This window comes from Canis aureus, chromosome 1 (assembly GCF_053574225.1).
Source record: "Canis aureus isolate CA01 chromosome 1, VMU_Caureus_v.1.0, whole genome shotgun sequence".
Lineage (NCBI taxonomy): Eukaryota > Metazoa > Chordata > Mammalia > Carnivora > Canidae > Canis > Canis aureus.
Genome location: NC_135611.1, coordinates 64716754 through 64737195, shown reverse-complemented (window position 1 = coordinate 64737195; position 20442 = coordinate 64716754). Strand labels below are relative to the sequence as shown.

The window sequence follows — 20442 nt, the reverse complement described above, 5'->3', positions numbered from 1 at the left end:
AGGAATGTGACTTCTCCATGTAGTCGGATGAAAGATCACTCATGTCATGGTCCTTTATCTCACTCCCGGATCAGAGGGTATAATCATCAATGAAACCCTTTTGGATAAGAGAGCTGACACGAGTATCGTTTTTATAAAACTGATGAAATTCAAACTTTTGAAGAATGGTTTAAGATAAAGAGGACAAAATGTATTTGAAGCTTTCAGGCATTAACACTAATTATCTTGACTGCTTTTCTATCCACTGTTAATACTATGTTTTCAGATAGTAAGGCTGACACTTATCTGGGCAGAAATCAGTTGGTGGATGTAGATACTTGTTCACAGCACCGTGACTCTGCTTTTTTTATGTGGCGCGGTGTGCTGAGTGGAGTCACAAAGGACGCGATCGGGAAGTGAGTTCATAAAAGGTGACAATTTCCAGCAAGCCAGGCAACCTCAGATTGAGCACAGAGAGACGGACACCAACTTGCAGCAGTGGGAGAGCAAGTCACAAGCCAGCGGGACAGGGTCTGGCTTCCACCAACATGATGGAAGGTTAAATTAGGGAGAATGCCAATGATCCTACTGGCAGGGCTTCACTGTCCACTCTGATTCAAGATTATAGACACATACCTATCCCTGCTAAAATCTTAGCCTCAGAGATTATGTGGCTTTGAACTAATTAGATTTTAAGTTAGATGTGTAGATTGTCTGCTCCATTAATTTGAATGGAATTTTTTAGACTGGGTTTATTTCACTGTATCACTCACTACATATCCATTTCTAACAGCAAATTAAAAAAAATGAATAAATACGAATATATATTCCATGGGTAACATATATATGTATATATGTGTATATATATATATATACACACACACACACATATATATTAAATTGTGCTTTATGTTAGTAGATCAATTCTGTGTTCATTGAAAAATTGCATCTATAGGATGTGTGTCTACTACCTGGTAACAAATGTACGGTCCCATTTAGAAGAAGAGAAGCATATGATGTGGAAGGTAAAAATTTCTACAGAAATCTGATCGTACTAACAGGATGCCTTTTTATTCATGTGAACAATTTGCAAAATGAAAGGGGATGCAGAATTCTGTTTCTCCCATTTTCTGGCCACCCCCTTTCAGATCTCCCTTACCTGAGTTTACTACTCTACCTTAAATTAGAATTTTAGAATTGGTAGGGTCGCTGAGGTTATAGTTACTTATGCATCCTCTTATGTTCACCAAGTTAGCAGTAGACTTGATTTAAAATAGCATTATTGCAGGGGCATCTGGGTGGCTCAGTGGTTGAGATCCAGTGGGATCTGGGATGGGATCTGCCTTTGGCTCAGGTCATGGTCCCGGGGTCCTGGGACAGAGTTTCAAATCAGGTTCCCTCCAGGAAGCCTCCTTCTCCCTTTGCCTATGTCTCGGTGTCTCTCTATGTCTCTCATGAATAAATAATAAATAAAATCTTAAAAAGAAAAAAAAAAAAGCATTGCATTAGGGCGGGAGCTCCCTGTTCAGCAAGGGGGTCAGCTTCTCCCTCTCCATCTGCACCCTCCCCTTCCCCGCTTGTGCTCTCTCAAATAAAAATCTTTTAAAAACATAAAATAGCATCTGCAGACTCATAGCTACCACCTTTTAAAGTCATTACCAGCCCTGAAGACGCGCAGAAATGAAGAATTCAAAGTCTTCGTTAAAACCGATTACTTTAATTGCTTAAACAAACACACATCACTGGTGCAAGTGAGGGCGACCACAGGCAGTCTGAGGGCCTTTGCAGCGAGCCCATCCCGGTGCTGGAAGAGGGTCAGAAAAACCACCATCCCGCCCACTGACTGGCCTGGAAGGGGGCGTCCAGGCTCGGCCTTCAAAGGCAAGCACGTCCTGGAGGGGGCCGAGCAAACACCGAAGCCGATCATTCATAGCTACGGTCAGGAAAGTAGGAGGCTGAATGACACACAGACAAGGCCTCCGACCCGACCCGTTGTGTACCTGCCCAGGTGGGGACATGCTGACATCAGTCTACGGATGCTGCATGTGACGGTCACGTGGTCCATCATTAACACAAATTCAAAGTGCAAATGCTTTTATTAAACTCCGCGGAGAGGCCATTGGAAGAACGAGGTCAAGGCCTGGGTTTTCCCGGGGTGGGGGCGGGGCTGGGGCCACAGGAGGCGGGGCCGGGGCCGCAGGAGGCGGGGCCAGGGCCACAGGAGGCGGGGCCGGGGCCGCAGGAGGCGGGGCCGGGGCCGCAGGAGGCGGGGCCAGGGCTGCAGGAGGCGGGGCCAGGGCTGCAGGAGGCGGGGCCAGGGCCGCAGGAAGCGGGGGGCCAGGACCACAGGGGGCGGGGCCGGGCCGCAGGAGGCGGGGGCGTGGCCAGGACCGCAGGGGGCGGGGCTGGGCCGCAGGGGGCGGTCCTAGCACTGCAGCTCCTCCTCCTCGGCCCGCCGCGGCCCGCCCCCCGAGCTCTGCGCGCTGGCCTGTGCGGTGGAGCTGAGCACCTCTTCGAAGCTGCCTCCGCCGGGGGTCGCGCCGCCTACTTTCGTCTGAAAGGGCAGAGATGCAAACGTGCAATTAGTTCCCCAGGTCCCCGATGTGTTGATGCAAGACTCACTGCTCTCAGGTTCAGAAATAGTTTTGCTTTTCTTGAAAGGGAACGTAAAGGGTGTCGAGAAGTTAGTTTCCTTTAGGCAGGGTGCTAGAATGCCATTCGTGTTTGGCATCTGGGGTAGGATCCAAAACTTCGATTCTGTGCAATTTTGGAGGGCTCCCTTTACGCCTCCTACATCTAAAAATCTCGATCCCTCCATGAGCGTGTCCAGATCTGTGGATTTGCACTGTCGACACATGACCCTGAGAACAGATGTAATCGAAACAGAACTGGATTTTCGACAAATTCCCTCGGCTTAAAGGGTGTAGACATCTTTTTTTTTTTTTTTAATTTCTTTTTTTTTTTTTTTTTTTTTTTTTTTTATGATAGTCACACAGAGAGAGAGAGAGAGAGGCAGAGACACAGGCAGAGGGAGAAACAGGCTCCATGCACCGGGAGCCCGACGTGGGATTCGATCCCGGGTCTCCAGGATCGCGCCCTGGGCCAAAGGCAGGCGCCAAACCGCTGCGCCACCCAGGGATCCCAGGGTGTAGACATCTTAAGCGACTGCAATTTGGGATTTCTGCTGGGACTTAGAAAGGCTATCTGGATTCCTGACAAATGTCTTTCAAAAAAGGCTGCGCGGCTCAATTGAACAGGGTTCTGGTCTCTGTTGAGAGAGGTACACAGGACTCAAATCTAAGCACTGGCCACTTGACATCTTTCTAGTTGCCCTTAAAGGAGGGATATGCCTTGAAATACAAAGTTATGATGCTTTAGGAGGCTCGCTTTTTGTGTGCTTGTCGTTGGTAATAAGGATTAGAATCAAGAAGAAATCAATTTATAAGAAATATGGTTAAAATGTTTTGAAAAATTCCTTACTAAAAAGTCCTTCGAAAGAATATTTAGTGCTTCCTGCAAGTCTTATTAAAAACAAGCACACACTTTACTCTGATTGTCACTAAAATCCCTCTCTGCCTCTTTAAATTCAATTCTTAAAGTCGAATTTTCCACTCTGCTTAGGGTCAGAAAACTCATTCTGGAAAGTGACAGATAATATATATTTTCAGCTTAGGAATTACAGTCTTTGTCACAAATACTCAAATTAAACATTGTACACAGCAGCCAAAAACAACACACAAGTCAATGAGCATGGCTGTGTTCCCAGAAGACCGTATGTATGGACACAGAAATGTGAATTTCATGTAATTTAATTTTAACTTAACACGTCACAAAATAGCATTCTTCCTTTGATTTTTTTTTCAACCATTAAAAAAATATAAAAACCATTCTTAGCTTACATGCCATTCAAAAATAGGCAACCAGCTGGATTTGGCCCGCAGGCCTTAATTTGCAGACCTCTGCCACTGAGCATTGACTCCTCCTCCACTCTGTGTCATCTCAGCCCCAGGAAGAAGCAGGGGTTGCTTTCAACTCTGTGATTTTTCACTATATTTCTTTCTTTCCAGAGAGAAACAAGATTAATTCAATGTAATCTACTAAGAGTCCCCATTCTTCTGTTTATTATATTGCATTCTGTTTTGCAACAGAAGCCACACACAGTTTGGAATCAAATGAATTCCAATTACTGTTGTTTTCTCTTGGGCTTTGTTGCTTTCTCTTCTCCCAGTTCTTGATTTTTCTCAAATCAAAATGGAAGAATAAAGGAGGGAATCGTTTTAAAATAAAGCAATTTAAAGGTGAGTGCAATAAAGGGGCTTTCTAGCCAAGTGGGTTGAGTGGAATAAAGAGGTTTCCTGGTTCCCCAACCATGTGGGTTGCATGATTGTACACAGCAATCTTTAGGTGAGGAGTTGCTTCAGGAAAGATGTGAACAATAAACCTCTTCTGGACCCTTCCCCTCATAATGGCTCTTCATCCAAGCATTTGTCACTTTATCCCCAAAACTATGATTGTGGTTTACATAACACTCGATTTGAATTATTGAGTTGGCCCGCCTAATCTCTCGTAATAATATGGCTGGCAGAGAGGACACAAAGAACAATTAAGTGTATCTTGTCTTTTTCTTAAGGTTTTAAATCAGGCCATGCAAAGTATTCATCAAAAAGAGGCGCACTTAAAATGTGGTCTGCTTGACATGGTTCAAAGAATGACTGGAAGGTTGAATGATCAGAATGGTTGGAAGGGATGTAGTTATCGATGATTCCCTGGAACATGGTAGCACATAACACATATGGTTTGACAGGAGCTGGTTCTTGGTGTGGTTGCTTGTTTTAGATAAAATAGAAAGTGTGCTCACGGGGTATAGTATAGGTGAAGCCAGCTGAGATGCCTTCAGGTAAGACAGTGATGTATTACAAGGATATAGGCAAAAAAGGATGAAATTTTAGGTAAGATGAAATGGAAAATTTTCATGGAACATCAAGCTATCCACAGAACTGGATATAAAGGAAGAACAATCAATTGGGTAGAAATGCCACATGGTGTGTGACAGATCGTGTGAGACGATGGCAAGAATGGACCTCCCTTCGCGGAGAACATTATTTCTAATGGAACACAAATATAAACATTATTCCTTGCGAGCTGTGTTTTAAAAATCAAGCTTAAAGCAGTATGTGCGAGGCATTTCCTTACTGACTCATCCTCACTGATGTGTGTGTCAGCTGGAAACGGCCTCAGGACCCATAACTGAAGAACTTTATAGAAATTCTGGAGAAAATTTAGAACACAAAACTATGTGGCAAATAAACTATAGAAAGAAGGGTTAACCATCTATTATTTAGTCTGGAAGGAAAAAAAATGAGAACTTTGCAATTACTGAATGAGTGGGAAGTTTTACACAAAGCACAATTATTAGCTATTTATTCTCTATTGCCTGGGTGGGCAGAAAAAGAGGAAGTAGGCATCAACTGTGACACAGGAGGTGGGTGGGATGTGAGTCTTGTTAAGCCCGGGGACAATCATGCAGACACTTGAAGGAAATCTTGACACAAGCTAGAATCTGCTCAGCTGAGTTAGTTTAGTGCATGTCTGGAGGAGGAGGCAGGCTCTATACCTCCCATCCCAACAAAGTGAGAAAAGTGAGAGAAGCTGAGTATGGATCAAACACTTAAGTTATATGTGAGCTGTGAGCTTACCAGCGCTTCCTAAAAGCAAAGGGAAATAGGTTGTTCTTTATTCTTCTTTTGCTTCTTCTTATCTCCTTCTTCTAAAGAAAACCTAAAAAGTACAACTTCTCCTATGTCAGAACTGGTCTAACGAGCAACAGAATCCATCTTCCTTTGTCTGAGGCTGAGAACCAAATGTTGAGAAATTAACTTGCAGGATTTTCTGAACCCTCAAGCTTTGAAACTTAATATTCTAGCAGGAGAAGTGTTCGAGGCCCTGCACGTCCCTCCTTTTCTCAAAAGTTTTCCCTAGACACGGGGGCAATTCAGTGCCTCCCACTGGTCCCTAAATCCTCAATTAGTGGTGTTGACCAGCAGGCTGGCGAAACTGCACAACTACAAACTGCTGGTAAGGGAAAGCAAGGCATCGTAGGGGCTGAGTAATAACCTCATTCCTGGCCTTAAACATCTAATCACAGGCCTGATACTGTAGAAAAGTAGGAGACTCTGTGAAAGAGCCTCCCCTAAGAGGAAAGACTCTCCAAGTCCAAATCAGTAAGAGCACACAGGACCTCTAGTGAGGAATACCTCACAACCTCACAGACTTATGAGCAGCACATGACGACAGAGGATTCAGAAGCAGCTGGAGACCCGGCGTGTGCGTGCACCTGCTTTTGATCTGGTTAAAGATCATCTGCACTTTTCATTTTCCCAGACAGGGAAATACAGAAATGGATTGTCCACAAAATACGGATAAGAACATCAAGATGTATTTAAGTCACTGTGTAGGTGATACCTTCCAAAACATTATCTTAGTAGTTTCAAGGATTTTTTTTCCCCTGTTTTGAAAGTTCCATACATTTTAAGACTAGTTTTATTTGGGCTTTCTTCCTCTGCAGATGAGCTCATCTACATCTACACTCATACAATAAATTCAATGAATATATTTTTTTTAGCACCTCCCATCAAAGAGGCATATTTTCAGTTTAAACCTGGGGGATCAAATGCATTATTACAAAAGAATGCACGGTGTGACTCAGTTTTATTTTCCCTCGGCGATGGTCATGCTGTGCTGTGCTCAGTATGTGCACAGAGTAAACAAGCCCAGGCAGCTGAGGGGAGGAAGGGGGCGCTGGAATGCATGGAGCCGGCTTTGCTTTCTGCTAGCCCACGTGCAAACCAGAGGGGCTGTGAGCGGCTACAGGCCCTTCCCTACACTCTGAATTCAGAATTCCCATATCCTTGATCCTACCCTACAGACCTCTCTCACATACCCTATGTTTTCCAGGGGACAGCACGAAGAGAGTTTTTCTAACCTGAGAACATGTGAACACACATCCCAGTTCATTCTCAACAGGTAATCACCCCTGGATGGTTTACGTGAACAACTCTGTGAGGGTCCAGCAACACCATCCAGTACTGGTTTTACCGACAGACATATACGTGAAGAAACAGATGGACTCTGTGCAAGGCTGCCCTCCTGGCTGCACCAATTGCTGGCGGCCCCGCCTTCCGAACTAACCACCACCATGACTAAGCTGTCCTGATTCACAGACCCCATGACACAAAATTCACTTCATCTGTACCTTAAGGCTTGTGACAGTTGTCTCAACCCTCTCCTCAAATGATTTGAAAGTAGGAGAATTCCTAAAATAACAAAAAAAGAGAGGTCAGCTCCAGAGACACAGCTGTCTTAGCAACCGAGCTGCCTGGCTTTCTGCTCTTATTTGTAAACATCATCTCTGCACCAGAGCCAGCTGCCGGTTCGCCAACCATGCTTTAAAGTGTATTTTTCATCTCTGCTAGGTTAGATCCACAAACCACAACCTGACATGGAAATTTTCTAAGTAAAATAGTCATAAAATAAATAGTACAGCCTTCGTTAATGACACAGTTGTTAATAATTCCAAGGTGCACTGGAAATCACTTCCAATGAGTCAAAAGAATGATAGCTTCGTTTGTCATTTGCTAATTAACTGTTTCTATCACAGCACTCCATTCCCAACTCGTTTGTTTTGTGGTTTTGTTTTTGTATTTTGTAAGCAATGGAAAGCAAAGTCTATCTGAAGAATGTCATGTTAGAGTTTTCCCACTTGGAATTTTAAAGTTATTTATTTCAGTAAGTGTGAGACCAGACACAGAGCTAAGGAAAAAAGGTTCATAAATTTTTCTTTCCCATGCCTTAAAAAGTAATCATTTTGTCAATTTCCATGAAGCAGCGCTTCTGAAAGTCAACACTTTCATTATTTTAGGTGGAAATATACCTATTACTTGTCTAATGCTTGATCAAAATGGTATTTGTTAGGAGCACATGTTATTTTTCCTCCTAAAGAGGATATATGTTTTGTTCTCTTACCAAACAAAATCTTTGCAGTCTACTGACATTTTTGTCTGTGACTCATTCATTGTGTTAAATACTCTACGTACATCATCTTGTTACTTGAAGCACTAGATGCTTCATCTGGTGCTTTTTGGTTTCCTATACTGGATTTGGGCACATGACATGATTTAATGATATCATTACCATTAAAATAGATAATCCTTGGGTCCAACAAAAGAAACAGGAACCACGAAGGAACTAAAACTGTATCTTGAATCTCGCATCCATATCAGCATTCATCAGCATTCAGCAACCATGACTGCCATCATTTTCAGGTCAAATAATTCAACTGAAAGTGATGATATTCGATAAGCCACCTGTTATTTTCTCTTGAGTGCAGGCAAAATGAAACAAGAGGAATGGCCTGGAGGAATTTTATAAGGGAGACTGGCTCTACTATATGGGCTTCTTGGTATGGTGTGGAATGAAGCACGGTTCTAACACTACCAAGAGGATCTAAGGTAGTTAATGTTTTTTTACTGAATTTGGTTTTGTTAGAGATGATCTCTAGAGACTCTGACACTCCAGATGGTCAGAAATGCATTTGCATTATTTTGTACGAACTGACAACGGTGAGCTCAGACGGCCCACGTATGACATCACAGCTTGTCAACAATGCAAGCGTGAGTCAAATTCCTATGAGTGATCCTCCATAATATTGCTGTTTCGTGATGAAATATTAGTGAATTTGCACCTGAATGACTCAAGGTTATATATATGTATTGGCCCTTTACTTCCCCTGCAGGTTTTATGTGGGCAAGCCCACTCACATGCCTGACTATCCCTGATCAGTTAGGCCCAGAGTGGCCAGTCAGTTCAGACCAGTGGTTCATGGGCTTCTGTTAGCTGAGTAAAAGCTTTTTTTTAAAGTTAATTTCAGGCAAGATCATGAGGACTACATTTGACTCATATGCCACTAGATGGATTCACAGAGCAAAACCATGTTAATTTTTTGCAAGCCCTTCTTTGGACACCCAGACTTCAAAGCTCACAAATAAAGAAGCTCAGAGCTGCAGGCTGCACTACTCAATTGGAGTGTTTTTATGCTAGGGGGTGCCAGTCATTCAAAGATGGGCCGTGCAATCCTGAATCTTTGCTCCCTGATTTACCACCAAGTTAGGGAATCAAATACTGTGGCTAAATTTCCAAAGTCACCATATAACCTCAGGGTGGAAGAAACATCATCAGGATAATAAAACAGACATTCTTCGAATTAAACTACACCAGAATGTGTGCTGGGGAACAGGGAGAAACTGTTTACTCATATTTAATCAGATCACACACAACCACAAATGACCGTAGAAAGAATTTGGCTGCAGTGATCTCAGGCTATTTAGAGCAACCCAAACCACTCCTCTAACACATCACAGCACAATTATATTCTACAAAACAGGGGAAAGGGGCACAGCTCGGACTGAAGTGCGGGAGGGCCTTGGAGGCTCGATGGCGGCCTATGAGTTACCCCCTGCATCCCCCCAAGCAGCCCAAGGCAGGAGCAATGGGAAGAGCAGTAAATCTGGTTTTAGCCTCTTATTTTAAATATAATGAAACTGATGTCACTGAGGTGATGTTCTCAAGGCTGCAGAGTTCCTTCTTGGCACAGCTGGGCTACCATAAGCATCTCCTGACCCCCGCATCTGACATTCATCCTTCCATATCCTATCACTATTATTAGGGTGCTTTGATCCGATGGCCTCACTCAGCTATGCAAACTCTGAGGGGGGAATGTGTTTCTCAGGAGTTTTCATCCAGCTGGTAATTTTAACGACATTCTCAATGCTTAACAGACACCTCACCCTAACATCTACCTTAACAAATCCTGGCGCTATCCTTCCTACGACTGTCGTCCTGGGAGTCTGTGATTCCTTTCATTTAACCTTTCTCCCAGGCTTGCGTTTAATTCTGCTGAGATAAGGCACGTACTTCTGCGTCTGCAGGCATGCTGGCTAAGAAAGTGCTTCACACAGGTTACTTGATGTCACATGACAGGTAAGAGAGTGGACGTTGAGACAGGTAAGTAGCTTGTCTCTGGTCACAGGAGACCCTGGAGTTAAACCAGTGTGTGTGGTCAAAAGCTGAGGCCTATCATACCTGCTGCGACAGAAACGTCAGCCTGTTCTCCTAAAGGCCGTCAGGAGAGAGAATAAGGCATTCCAGTCACTGCATTTCCTTTCACACTGCAGGTGGGAGGTGGGTGGGGGTGGGTGGGGGTGGGGGGGAACCCCCCAAAGTAAATATCAACAAAGTAACACGTCATACACATTCTGCATTGATATTAGATAAAGTAATTTGTACACATTACCTCATAGCAGGCATACTTATGGAATGGCGAATGGAGTAGCTTCAGGGCAAGAGCAGATTAGGAGGGAAAAAAAAAGAAAAAAGAAGACAGCATAACATAAGTACATGAGAAACTCGCCAGTGGCAGTTCTAAAACAGCAGTGTCAACTGAAGTAGTCCTCGCCCACCCCACCAAGGCGACGGTTGCTTTTGTTGGGTAGGATGGGCCACGGTCAGCTTTCGAGGGCCCCAAGGAGGAGCACACTGTCTGAGTTGGATGGTACGTGACTTCCTGTGAGTTGCCTGCAGGCCAGGAGACGTGGGGAGGATGTCTGGGTTCTCCAGGCGTGCCCCGGAGCCCGTGGACGTCGTCCCCAGGTCCCACTCCCGCTCCCTTCCCTCGTGTGGAAGAGGGGGAGGGCTGTGCCAAGCAGAGCCTGGCAGGCAAGAGCTAGCCGTTCCAGGGTAGAGCAACTCTCCAGACGAATGCATGCAGTTAACATAAGACATTCAAGGAAACAGGAGGGAGGTCACCACAACCCACGCAGTCCAACACGGGGCCACGCACTTCTCCTCTCTAGGACATTTGGGACAAATACACCAACGCTGCGGAGGAGCCTAAGAGGCTCAGCCTTCTCACTGTACCAGTCCTACGGTGGCTGGTGCATCTTTCTTCTGATGGATCGCCTGCTATGTCTTTGTGAATTCCGTCAGAAATCAGGCCGGGCAGAGGGAGGAAGCGCCACAGATGGGGTCCATGCAGGGAGAGCACTGCCCCCCAACACCCTTTCCAACACCATGCCTGCTTCTCTCCTCCCAAGATGCTCACAGCAAGGGATCAAACTCCTCACCCTTCCCCAACCATAGCCACTGAGGTCATCGTATGAGCAGCACTCTACTAGAACTCAGAAAGAGAAGGCCGAAGAAATTCAGGGAGTCCTTATGGTCTTACTCAGACACTAGGCAAATGTTTCTCAGAAATGGCATTTAAAAAGGAATTACTAAAAGAAATTCATCAGCATTATCAATCTATTCATCTCTTTCAATACAGGCAATTTTCTTAGGGAAAAAAAAAATCCCCACCCCCACCCCCAAGTATAGAATAAGATTCCAGTGAAGGGCAGGTTTAATAGGACGATGGCACACTTCCTAACACGGGTGGTCTTCTCGGGACCTTTCTCCTCTTCCACTTCAGATGGTACAGTAAGGGGAAGGTGAACCATCCAACTTAAGAAACAGTTACAGGAAGTTCAGAAAAACACGACAATCTAGACAAAATATTTTTCTGTGTCTGCAGCTCACCTTTCACGAGTCTCAGAAAACCCCACAACTCTCAACTTTTTTTCCGGTTTCCTTTTTTTAAACTTCTTTCAATTCTAAGGAACTCTGCCAATGCAGGAAGGACTGAGGATGTAGGAAGGGATTCCTAAGAGACTGCTCAGCAATTGAAACCGGTATACGTGATTCGGAAAGGCGAGAGATACAGGCTTAAATAAATCCACACACATTCGATGGCCTATGGTCTGTAACTCCCTGGTGATGGGCAGTCTCCGGGAAAGGGATCTAGGGTTTTGGCTGAGGCACACCCACAGTGGAGGGAGCTGGGGGCCCTGGGGTGGAAGGGGGCAGCAAGGGGCCCACAGGCCGCAGATGCAGCGCTTACCCGATGGAGTGAGACCTGCAGCCAGCGCAGCGCAGCACAGGAGAGAGCAGGAGCAGAGTTAGCAGGGCCGCGGTGCACCTGCCCCCCAGAGCCCCAGAGCAGAGAGGACGGGACTCCGTTTCTTATTCCTTTTCAATGTGTCTTAACAATTACTGTACCAACCTGTTATAAGCTGTGCTTCTAACTATCCTTCTCATGGCTCTATGGAGATGCCTGGACTCTAGCAAGATTCTTTTTTTTTTTTTTTTTTTTTTAAGATTTCATTTATTTATTCACGAGAGACACAGAGAGAGAGGCAGAGACACAGGCAGAGGGAGAAGCAGGCTCCCTGCGGGGAGCCCGATGCGGGATTCGATCCCAGGACCCCTGGGTCACCGCCTAAGCTGAAGGCAGATGCTCAACCGCTGAGCCCCCCAGGCGTCCCTAACAAACGTCTCTGTCTCCTCCAAAGAGCCTCATCTCCACTAGTTCACACGTGGCTTGAACAAATGCCTGAGAAGTTCCAAGAAGATGCCAGTATTATGGTAAAAACGATTCCAAGAGCTTGCAGGTCTGCAGAGTACTTTCATGTGTCCTCGTTTTAACTTTGCAGTTTCAGTTCAGCAGCCGTTAAAAATGTGATTTTACAGGTAGAGAAAGAGAGGGGGGCAGTCCCTTGACAGGACAAAGGGGACTTCAGTCAACGGCAATCAGGAGAAAATGAGACTCCACTTGAAAAATATGAGGTGTTTTTAGAAAACCTATCAGTTTAAATTCTTACATAGTGCTTTTCATTAACTTATGAAAAGGCTCAAGTTCTAGGGTTTTAAAGTCTGTTAAGTATTAACTTGTAATAATTTCAAAGAAAAACTGGGAGGTATGGTTTTTCCTTCCAGGTACCTGAATTTTGCTGGCAATCTTTTTGAACAAGTTCAAAAATCGTTTCTCAGAACACACAAAAGAATTTTATAGTATAACTAGAATATAGGATAATACGATGTTTTAAACTAACAAGGAGTTCGAAGTAAAATATGATAGAATTTTAAAATTTCTCTACATTTTATAAACTGGCCAATCAATTTAAATGAAAAATAAAAACTTATAGTTTTCTTATTTAAGAATCTTTATGATACTGCATTTAAGTAATTTTCAAATCTGATTTTCAGATACATCACTTGTTCTAGCATAATTTAAAACTAAAGATTTTTTGCAAAACTTCTTGCTTTCACAGAGATCTATCCTTAGTGATATATGTTAGATGTTATAGTCTGAGAAAAATGTAAGTCTGAATTTTGCAAATTCTACAACATATTACAAGACCGTATTGGAGTCTCCAGTAACATAGGCTACACTTCCCAGTATTTTTAGCTACAGTTTATAATGAAAGTATTGTATCCTCCACATAGAGAAACAATTAATGAGAAGTTTGAAACTTTTGGAAAATAGATCATTCATTACCCTAAAACAAAGCCACGCTAAAACTAAAGAAAAAGAAGTCAACACAACCTGGATGTTCTAACCAATTGGTGTATGAACGTGGATATGTTAACATAGTGGATATATGAAACAGCTTTCACGTTTTTCCACTTAGGAAAATGAACAAAAAAACCTCTATGAAGTACTACAGTGCACTCCTGTTAATGGACATTCCCCTCATTTCCAACATGTGGGGTCACCTTGTAACTGAGACAGTCACTTAATAAGGACAAAAAGTGGCATTTATTGAGTGCTTAATAAATGGCAGGCTCTCTTCTACAACTTTTATAACAACCTGATGATGTTGTTAGCTTTATCCCCATTTCATAGCTGAAACCACCTGGGTACAGGTGAGCTAAGTGACACGCAGCCTCATAACCTGACCACCTGAAGTGGAACCACTTAACAGTTTGTTACAAATGCAGATTCCTAGGGGTGCCTGGTGGCTTAGTTTGTTAAGCGTCTGCCTTCGGCTCAGGTCATGATCCCAGGGTCCTGCCATGGAGCCCCACATCGGGCGCCCTGTTCAATGGGGAGCCTGCTTCTCCCTCTCCCTCTGCCTGCCACTCCCACTGCTTGTGCTTGCATGCTCTCTCTCTGCCAAACATATAAAATATTTTTAAAAACACACAAAACAACAAATGCAGCTTCCTAGGCTCCACCCAAGATGCACTGAGGCACGATTTCAGAGAGGTGGAATCTGGAAATATGTACTTTAAAAAAGCTTCAGAGATGTTTTGTTAGAGTCCCCTAAATTGGGAGAAATAACCCTCCAGTATCATGCTGTGGTCCTAGTGTTCCAGTGAAAGGTTTCAACCAAGCATGTGGAGAGCAAGTTTTATAAACATGGCAAAATGTATTTTCTTGGATATAACAGGTAATAGGGTATAATAAGGCATATTTAAATATATTGGTAAATATAAATATATTGGTATAATATAATAAATAACAAGAAACTAAATATAGTTTCTTGTATATAAGAGGTAATAGGATGTAATAGGGTATTTTCTGTTTTCAGATATTATTTTATTAGTTTAGGTAAATGCTTTAATGCCATTGACATGACAGCAAATTTATCTGTAATAAAATTAGGGTTATTTAATAATAGGTTTACCTATTCATCCCATGTAGCCACTGAAAAATTTCAGTTGCTTTTCATTATAGCATTATTAATAAATATGAAGATAAAAGAATGTACTCAGATTCATGCACCTGTACTTACTTAACTCCAGCCTCATGAAAGCCAACTTATTAAGATAATACATGGGCACAATCCAGTAATTTATGAAGCCCAAAATAACCACAATATAAAGATTTGCCTCTAGGTATCAAAGTTGTAGGGTAATAAAGAAATAGTTTAAGAATCCAGTGAAATTATATGCAGTTTTTTTAAAAGGAAGAAATTTCAGAAGTTTTTAAAAAACGAATTTGAGGGGTGTCTGGGTAGCTCAGTGGTTGAGCGTCTGCCTGCAGCTCAAGGGGTGATCCCAGTGATCCTGGGGTCCTGGGATCGAGTACCAAGTCCTGCATCAGGCTTCCTGCAGGGAGCCTGCTTCTCCCTCTGCCTATTGTCTCTGTCTCTCTCTCTCTGTGTCTCTCATGAATAAATAAATAAAATCTTTAGAAAAAAATTAATTTGATTTCTAGAGAGAAAAATAAAGTTCATTTGTAACAAAATATCTTCTAAGCATATCACCAAATTCAAAATAAATTAAGATAGGTATTTAAACAAGCAAAAAAAGATTTAACACTTCCATATGAGATAACTTACTAAAACATAATATAAAAAATAAAAATGGCCAAAAGTGCATTGTGTTTCGGGCACTTATAATGAGGACGTTTGGTTCTCAGTTCAAAATCTTGATGTTCACCCTAACTTTATATAATCATGAAATACTGAAAATAACCAAAATGTGCAAGGATTATATACCACGAAGCTTTCTGGAATAAAAGAATAAATATGTATGTATTCAGCATAGAAAAAAAGTATCCTAAGTGGATGTATACAAAAATGTAACCTAGAATAGTTTATCAGAGAATATTCCACTGAATGCATATTTTAACTTACTGTTTAAATTTTCATGAATAAAATTCAGTACGTGCTGCATTCTTTTGAGATCTGGGAATTAAAGGAACCCTGGATCTTCCATTTTTACTAGGTCATGTCCTACTGGAAAGGACACATGGTTGGGACCAGGCTCACTAAGCAGACCTGCTGGCAGAAAATTCTCCATCGTAAAAATTTATCTCAGTCACTAATCACAATCAGCCACATAAAATTTTAATCCAATGAAAAAAGGATACATTAGGAAGACCAGCCAATAGAGAAAGCTCCCCTTCCCTCAGAAGGCCAAGGCTTACTAGCACCATCCCCATGGTTCTCTCCCGCAGTACCTCATGTCTCCAAACTTCTTGCTGATGGCCGTCCCAACGTTGCTGAAAGCTGCAGTCGCCTTCTGCCCAGCGTGACTCAGGGTTTCATGTGTCTTCTTGTAGCTAGAAGCAAAACAGAACAATGGAAACATGGTTTGTACGTCATGATCACCCACAGAGCGTTCGCCATCCTTCTCCCTCCTTACTTTGAAAATTCCTGTTCTAAACAGATTTAGGAAGAAGACGATCCACAGAAGTTACTGGTTCTATTCATTGTCTGGGGATGATGGATTGGCGGCTGCTCATCAGTGGGAAAGTCGGACCATTAAATCTGAATTGGTGAGGAAAGATATTCACACGCAAGTGTGACGTGCAGATCCGATGTGCAGATGAGATGTGCAATCACAAGCAGCAGTGCTCTGAGAGCACATTCTTTTTTTGTTTGTTTGTTTGTTGTTTGTTTGTTTGAGCACAGTTATTCCTAAAGAAGTGTTTTAATTCTACGAAGAGACACTGGCAAGGAAAGAGTTTAGCCATCGAAGGTAACGCGGAAACTAGAAAATGTATATTTCAATGTGAAGATTCAGCTTTTACTGCTCAAGTGGGTAAAATTTACCAGAAAAGGGCCAAGTATAACTAGTATTTAGCTTGTTTTTCTAATATTTATGGCTGGGACTACGAAGGGCACATGATCTTAGCTTAGTGACTTTTTTCAAAACAGTTCTAGGAATACAGTACTGCCATTGTCCATTCATAGGCCTACGTTGCCACTAGACTGACTCCTTGAGGACTCAGAGTCAAAGTCCAAGTCCATACGACAGGCCTCACGATGATCTCACACAGGCTGGTCCTCTTGCCCTTCTCTTGTGTCTCCCTCCCACTTGCTCACCCTGCTCCGGCCGCCCAGACCTCCTCGCCAGTCCACGGACATACTCAGCCCCAACCGGCCTTAAGACCTCTGCTCTAGCTGCTGTCACTCGACCCCCATCAAATCTGGCTAGAAAAGGGTTTTGTTGTATTGCAATCCCCCACTTTGAAAAATTAAAAAGACCAAAGCCTGCGCCCCTAGTAAGATTGTGAAAGCCACCCTCTGCTGTCTACCAGGGCCAGAGATGCCTGGAGCCGTGGCCAAGCGGGTGTCGGCAAAATCCAGGAGAGCTCTGGAGGGGATGGGGGAACATGGGTAGAAAACGGAGCCACGGAAAAGAGAGGGGAGACAGTGCACTGAGTATCCACCCAGTGTTGACTCTGTTTGGCCTGAAAGGAGGCTCAAGGGAAGGGAAAAGAAAGAAAGAAAGAAAGAAAGAAAGAAAGAAAGAAAGAAAGAAAGAAAGAAAGAAAGAAAGAAAGAAAGAAAGAAAGAAAGAAAGAAAGAAAGAAAAGAAAGAAAGAGAAGAAAGAAAGGACCCTGCAACATCTGTGACCTTTGCATGAGGCCGGGACCTGCTATTAATCAGAGAAATCCTTCTTGTGTGGCTTTTGCATATCTAAAGGAATTTCTTGCAATTAGAGCAAATATTTAATTTCCTTTGTGAATTGTTCCCCGTAGTTTAACTTCATATATTTGAGAGTGCTGTGAATTTTGACATGAGGTACTTTCGAACCCTTGTGGGCATAGCACATTCTGAGTTCGACAGCTTAATTCAAAAACAGCTGGGCAGGGAGAAGCACCTATGGTAAGGGGTAAGCGCCGGCTACTTTATGCTTGAACACACCCCTCTAGCACCGTGTGTGGTGGGTACGCAGGGGCGCTGGCTACTCTGGTCAAGTATTAGTGTCAGTAAGGCCTCACCGTGAAAAACGCCAACTCTACACCTGCGTGAAATTTCCAAGTGTGAATTCAACCCTACAGAGAGCTCAAAGGAGCATCAGAGAGAGATTCATAGCCTGGTGACTCTTTATTTCTGAAAATTACGTCATGTTAAATCGGAAAGGCGCTAGAGTCCAATTTCTTCATACTGCAGATGATGGGGCTGAGGCCCAGGAGAACTGTGTGACTCTTTCAAGACAAAGACAGGGCTGGGACTCCTTGCCTTGGAGATGACGGCAGACATCCGAAGGGGAGTTAGGTCAGCTGCCTCTCGCTCGAGTATTTGCCGAGAAAAGTGATAGGACTGCGTTTTAAGATCTCTAAGATGCACTTCTGTTCCCCCATTTTTACATCTCTCCCTCCTAGACTAACTACCACGTTTCTCAAAAACCACTACTAGCCACTCTACGAACACCACAGACCAATCATCGAGGGAAAGAGATTGAGAGGGGTGGGTGATGAGAAAGGGTTATATGTGAAGAAGTGGGTTTCCCAGAACAAAGTAACCGGGGATCCGATGAGAAAACAGGCCACTGGGCTCAGAGCACTTAAAAGCTCTAAGAAGCACCACTCACATCCCGGGGTAAGGGAAGGGCCCTCCGGAGTCGGGTATTGCACAGACCGTGTAACCTTACGCGACGTTCTCATTGGGCTCGATCTGCAAACTGAACGAGGAACTATACACCATCCCTGTCTAGAGGCTGGGCGCCCACGTCGTGAAGAAAGACCCTCCCGTCGGGCCACTGAAGACCCTAAAGGATGTCACTGTATTTCCATCTTACTCCCTTCATTATGCCATGGAATTTGCTACACGGTCTGTACTAATACTTAAAACTCTTTTTCAAGCCTATCATATAAAATTACATTGGATAATATTCAAATAACGAAAAACAACTTAGACACCCACCTTCTGATGGACCTGACAACCCTGTCACTTAAATGGAAACCGTATTTATTAGCATTTTCGATGATGTCTCTTCTTTTAAGCTAAATGCAAAGTTACACCATTGCCCAAGTTACATAATTGATGAAACAGGAGGCTAACACATTCTCCTTAAATAAAAGTCAAAGTGCTACGGCACCCTGAGGTGGCTTCCGCTGCGCAGGGGAAGGCGGAACGATGGGACGAGATGCTCCAAGGAGTCGGCCCTGTGTGCCTCGCCTCTGCGTTCCTGTGACCCGCTCTGCACAGCTCTTCCCAGACACATTTTTCACTCGGTGGCAATAATGGTTTTCGAGTCTGTCTCTGTGACCTGCCCGAACTTCCTGAAGGCAGGGGCTGCATCTCGTTCATCATCCGTGGGTCCCCGGGGCCTGAATATGCCAGAGCAAGAGCCACAGGAGGCCAGAGGAAGGAAACAAGAGTCCAGGCCGGTTGCCCGAGTCCAGCTACAGGTGTAGAGGCAGGAGGACTCTGCAAGAGCACCACGGAGCGGGGCGGCGAGGGAAGGAATCTGTCCTCGTGGGCTCACAGGCAATTCCAGCAAATGTCAGCTTTTCTGGTCATCCATCTGCAGTTCCCAAGAAGGCTGGAATCTGGTTCAGGGCTGAACCTTTTTCTGGCAAAAATGTAACTGCTAATAGTAGCTCACACTTACTATTTTATATGTATGAACTCACTGAAGACTTCTTACTGGGAGATTTTTTTATTTAGGGCCTAAGTAAACTTCCTACATTTTGATGAAAGTCAATGGGAACCTAGGCTTTACTTTCCAGAGATTGGCTGGAATGGATAGTCTGGGTTTTTTTTTTTTCTTTCTTTCTTTTTTTTTTTTTTTTTTTCAGCTTTACTGAGGTATGAATGACAAAATTGTAAGATATTTAAATTGTACATTGTGATGATTTGCCATATGCATACATTGTGGAAGGATTCCTCCCACTTAGTTAATTAACACACCCATCACTTCACACATTCTTATATATACTTTGGTGAGAACATTTAAGTGCTACTCTCTTTGCAAACTTCAATTATACAACACAGGTATCAACTAGAGCCACCCTTTATACATTAGATTCTCGGACCTTCATTCATCTTATAACTGGAAGTTTACATTGACCGACCTTCAACCTTTGCCTACAGCCCCCGTGCACTGCCCCTAGCAGCCACCCTTCCACTCTCAGCTTCTAAGAATTTGACTTTCTAAAAAAATTTTTTTTTCTAAGATTCCACTTATGAGCGATACCACACAGTAGCTGTTCTTCTCTGTATAACTTCTCTTGCTTAGAATAATGCCCTCGAGGTTTGTCCACGCTGTTCAAAGGCAGGATTCCCTTCTTGGTCATGCCTGAATGATATGTGTACATATGCCGCATCTTTTTCTTTTTCTTTTTTTTTAAATTTATTTATTTGAGAGAGAGAGAAAGAGAGAGAGAGGGATTGAGAGCACAAGCAGGAAGGGCAGAGGGAAAAGGGGAATCTCAAGCAGACGCCCTGCTGAGTGCTGAGCCCAATGTGGGGCTCGATCTCATGACCTTGAGGTCAGGGCCAGAGCCGAGACCAAGGACTGGATGCTTATCTGACTGCACCACCCAGGTGCCCCTAAGCCACATCTTCTTTAAGGAACGGATACCACTCAAGGGCCAGGACAGGCTAACTATATGGCTGGCACACTGACAAGGGAATCTTTGGGAATAAGGGGTTAGGTTCTCTGCAAGCCAAATAAAAGGCATTCTATTGACTTTTCATGCAGCTCATCTTGTCATGACTTACTGATTTGAAAGCAGTGTTAATAATCAAAAGGAGAAAGCATATCTTCTAAGATGTTTCGACTTAAAGCAACTTTTTTTACACAGAAAAATTAAAAATTCAAAGTCTTTTTACGAGCAGATGTTTTAT

The 20442-nt window shown here is 43.5% G+C and overlaps 1 protein-coding gene across 12 annotated transcripts in view; it reads right to left on the bottom strand.

The window, feature by feature from the left end:
* Window positions 1-1676: 1676 nt before the first annotated feature.
* The window catches only part of TPD52L1 (TPD52 like 1), a 97428-nt gene continuing 78662 nt past the window's right edge, over window positions 1677-20442 (bottom strand). For 2 of the 12 annotated variants that reach the window (XM_077902255.1, XM_077902275.1), the window contains 5 exons: window positions 15818-15919; window positions 11969-12046; window positions 10328-10366; window positions 7232-7292; window positions 1677-2533 (listed from right to left, as the gene is read on the bottom strand). In XM_077902255.1, coding sequence (XP_077758381.1) covers window positions 2405-2533; window positions 7232-7292; window positions 10328-10366; window positions 11969-12046; window positions 15818-15919 — 409 coding nt within the window. In that variant the 3' untranslated portion in view covers window positions 1677-2404. Of the gene's footprint in view, window positions 2534-5680; window positions 5830-7231; window positions 7293-8295; window positions 8315-10327; window positions 10367-11968; window positions 12047-15817; window positions 15920-20442 lie in introns of those variants that run through there. The other 10 variants (XM_077902259.1, XM_077902267.1, XM_077902294.1 and 7 more) reach the window with 10 other exon arrangements.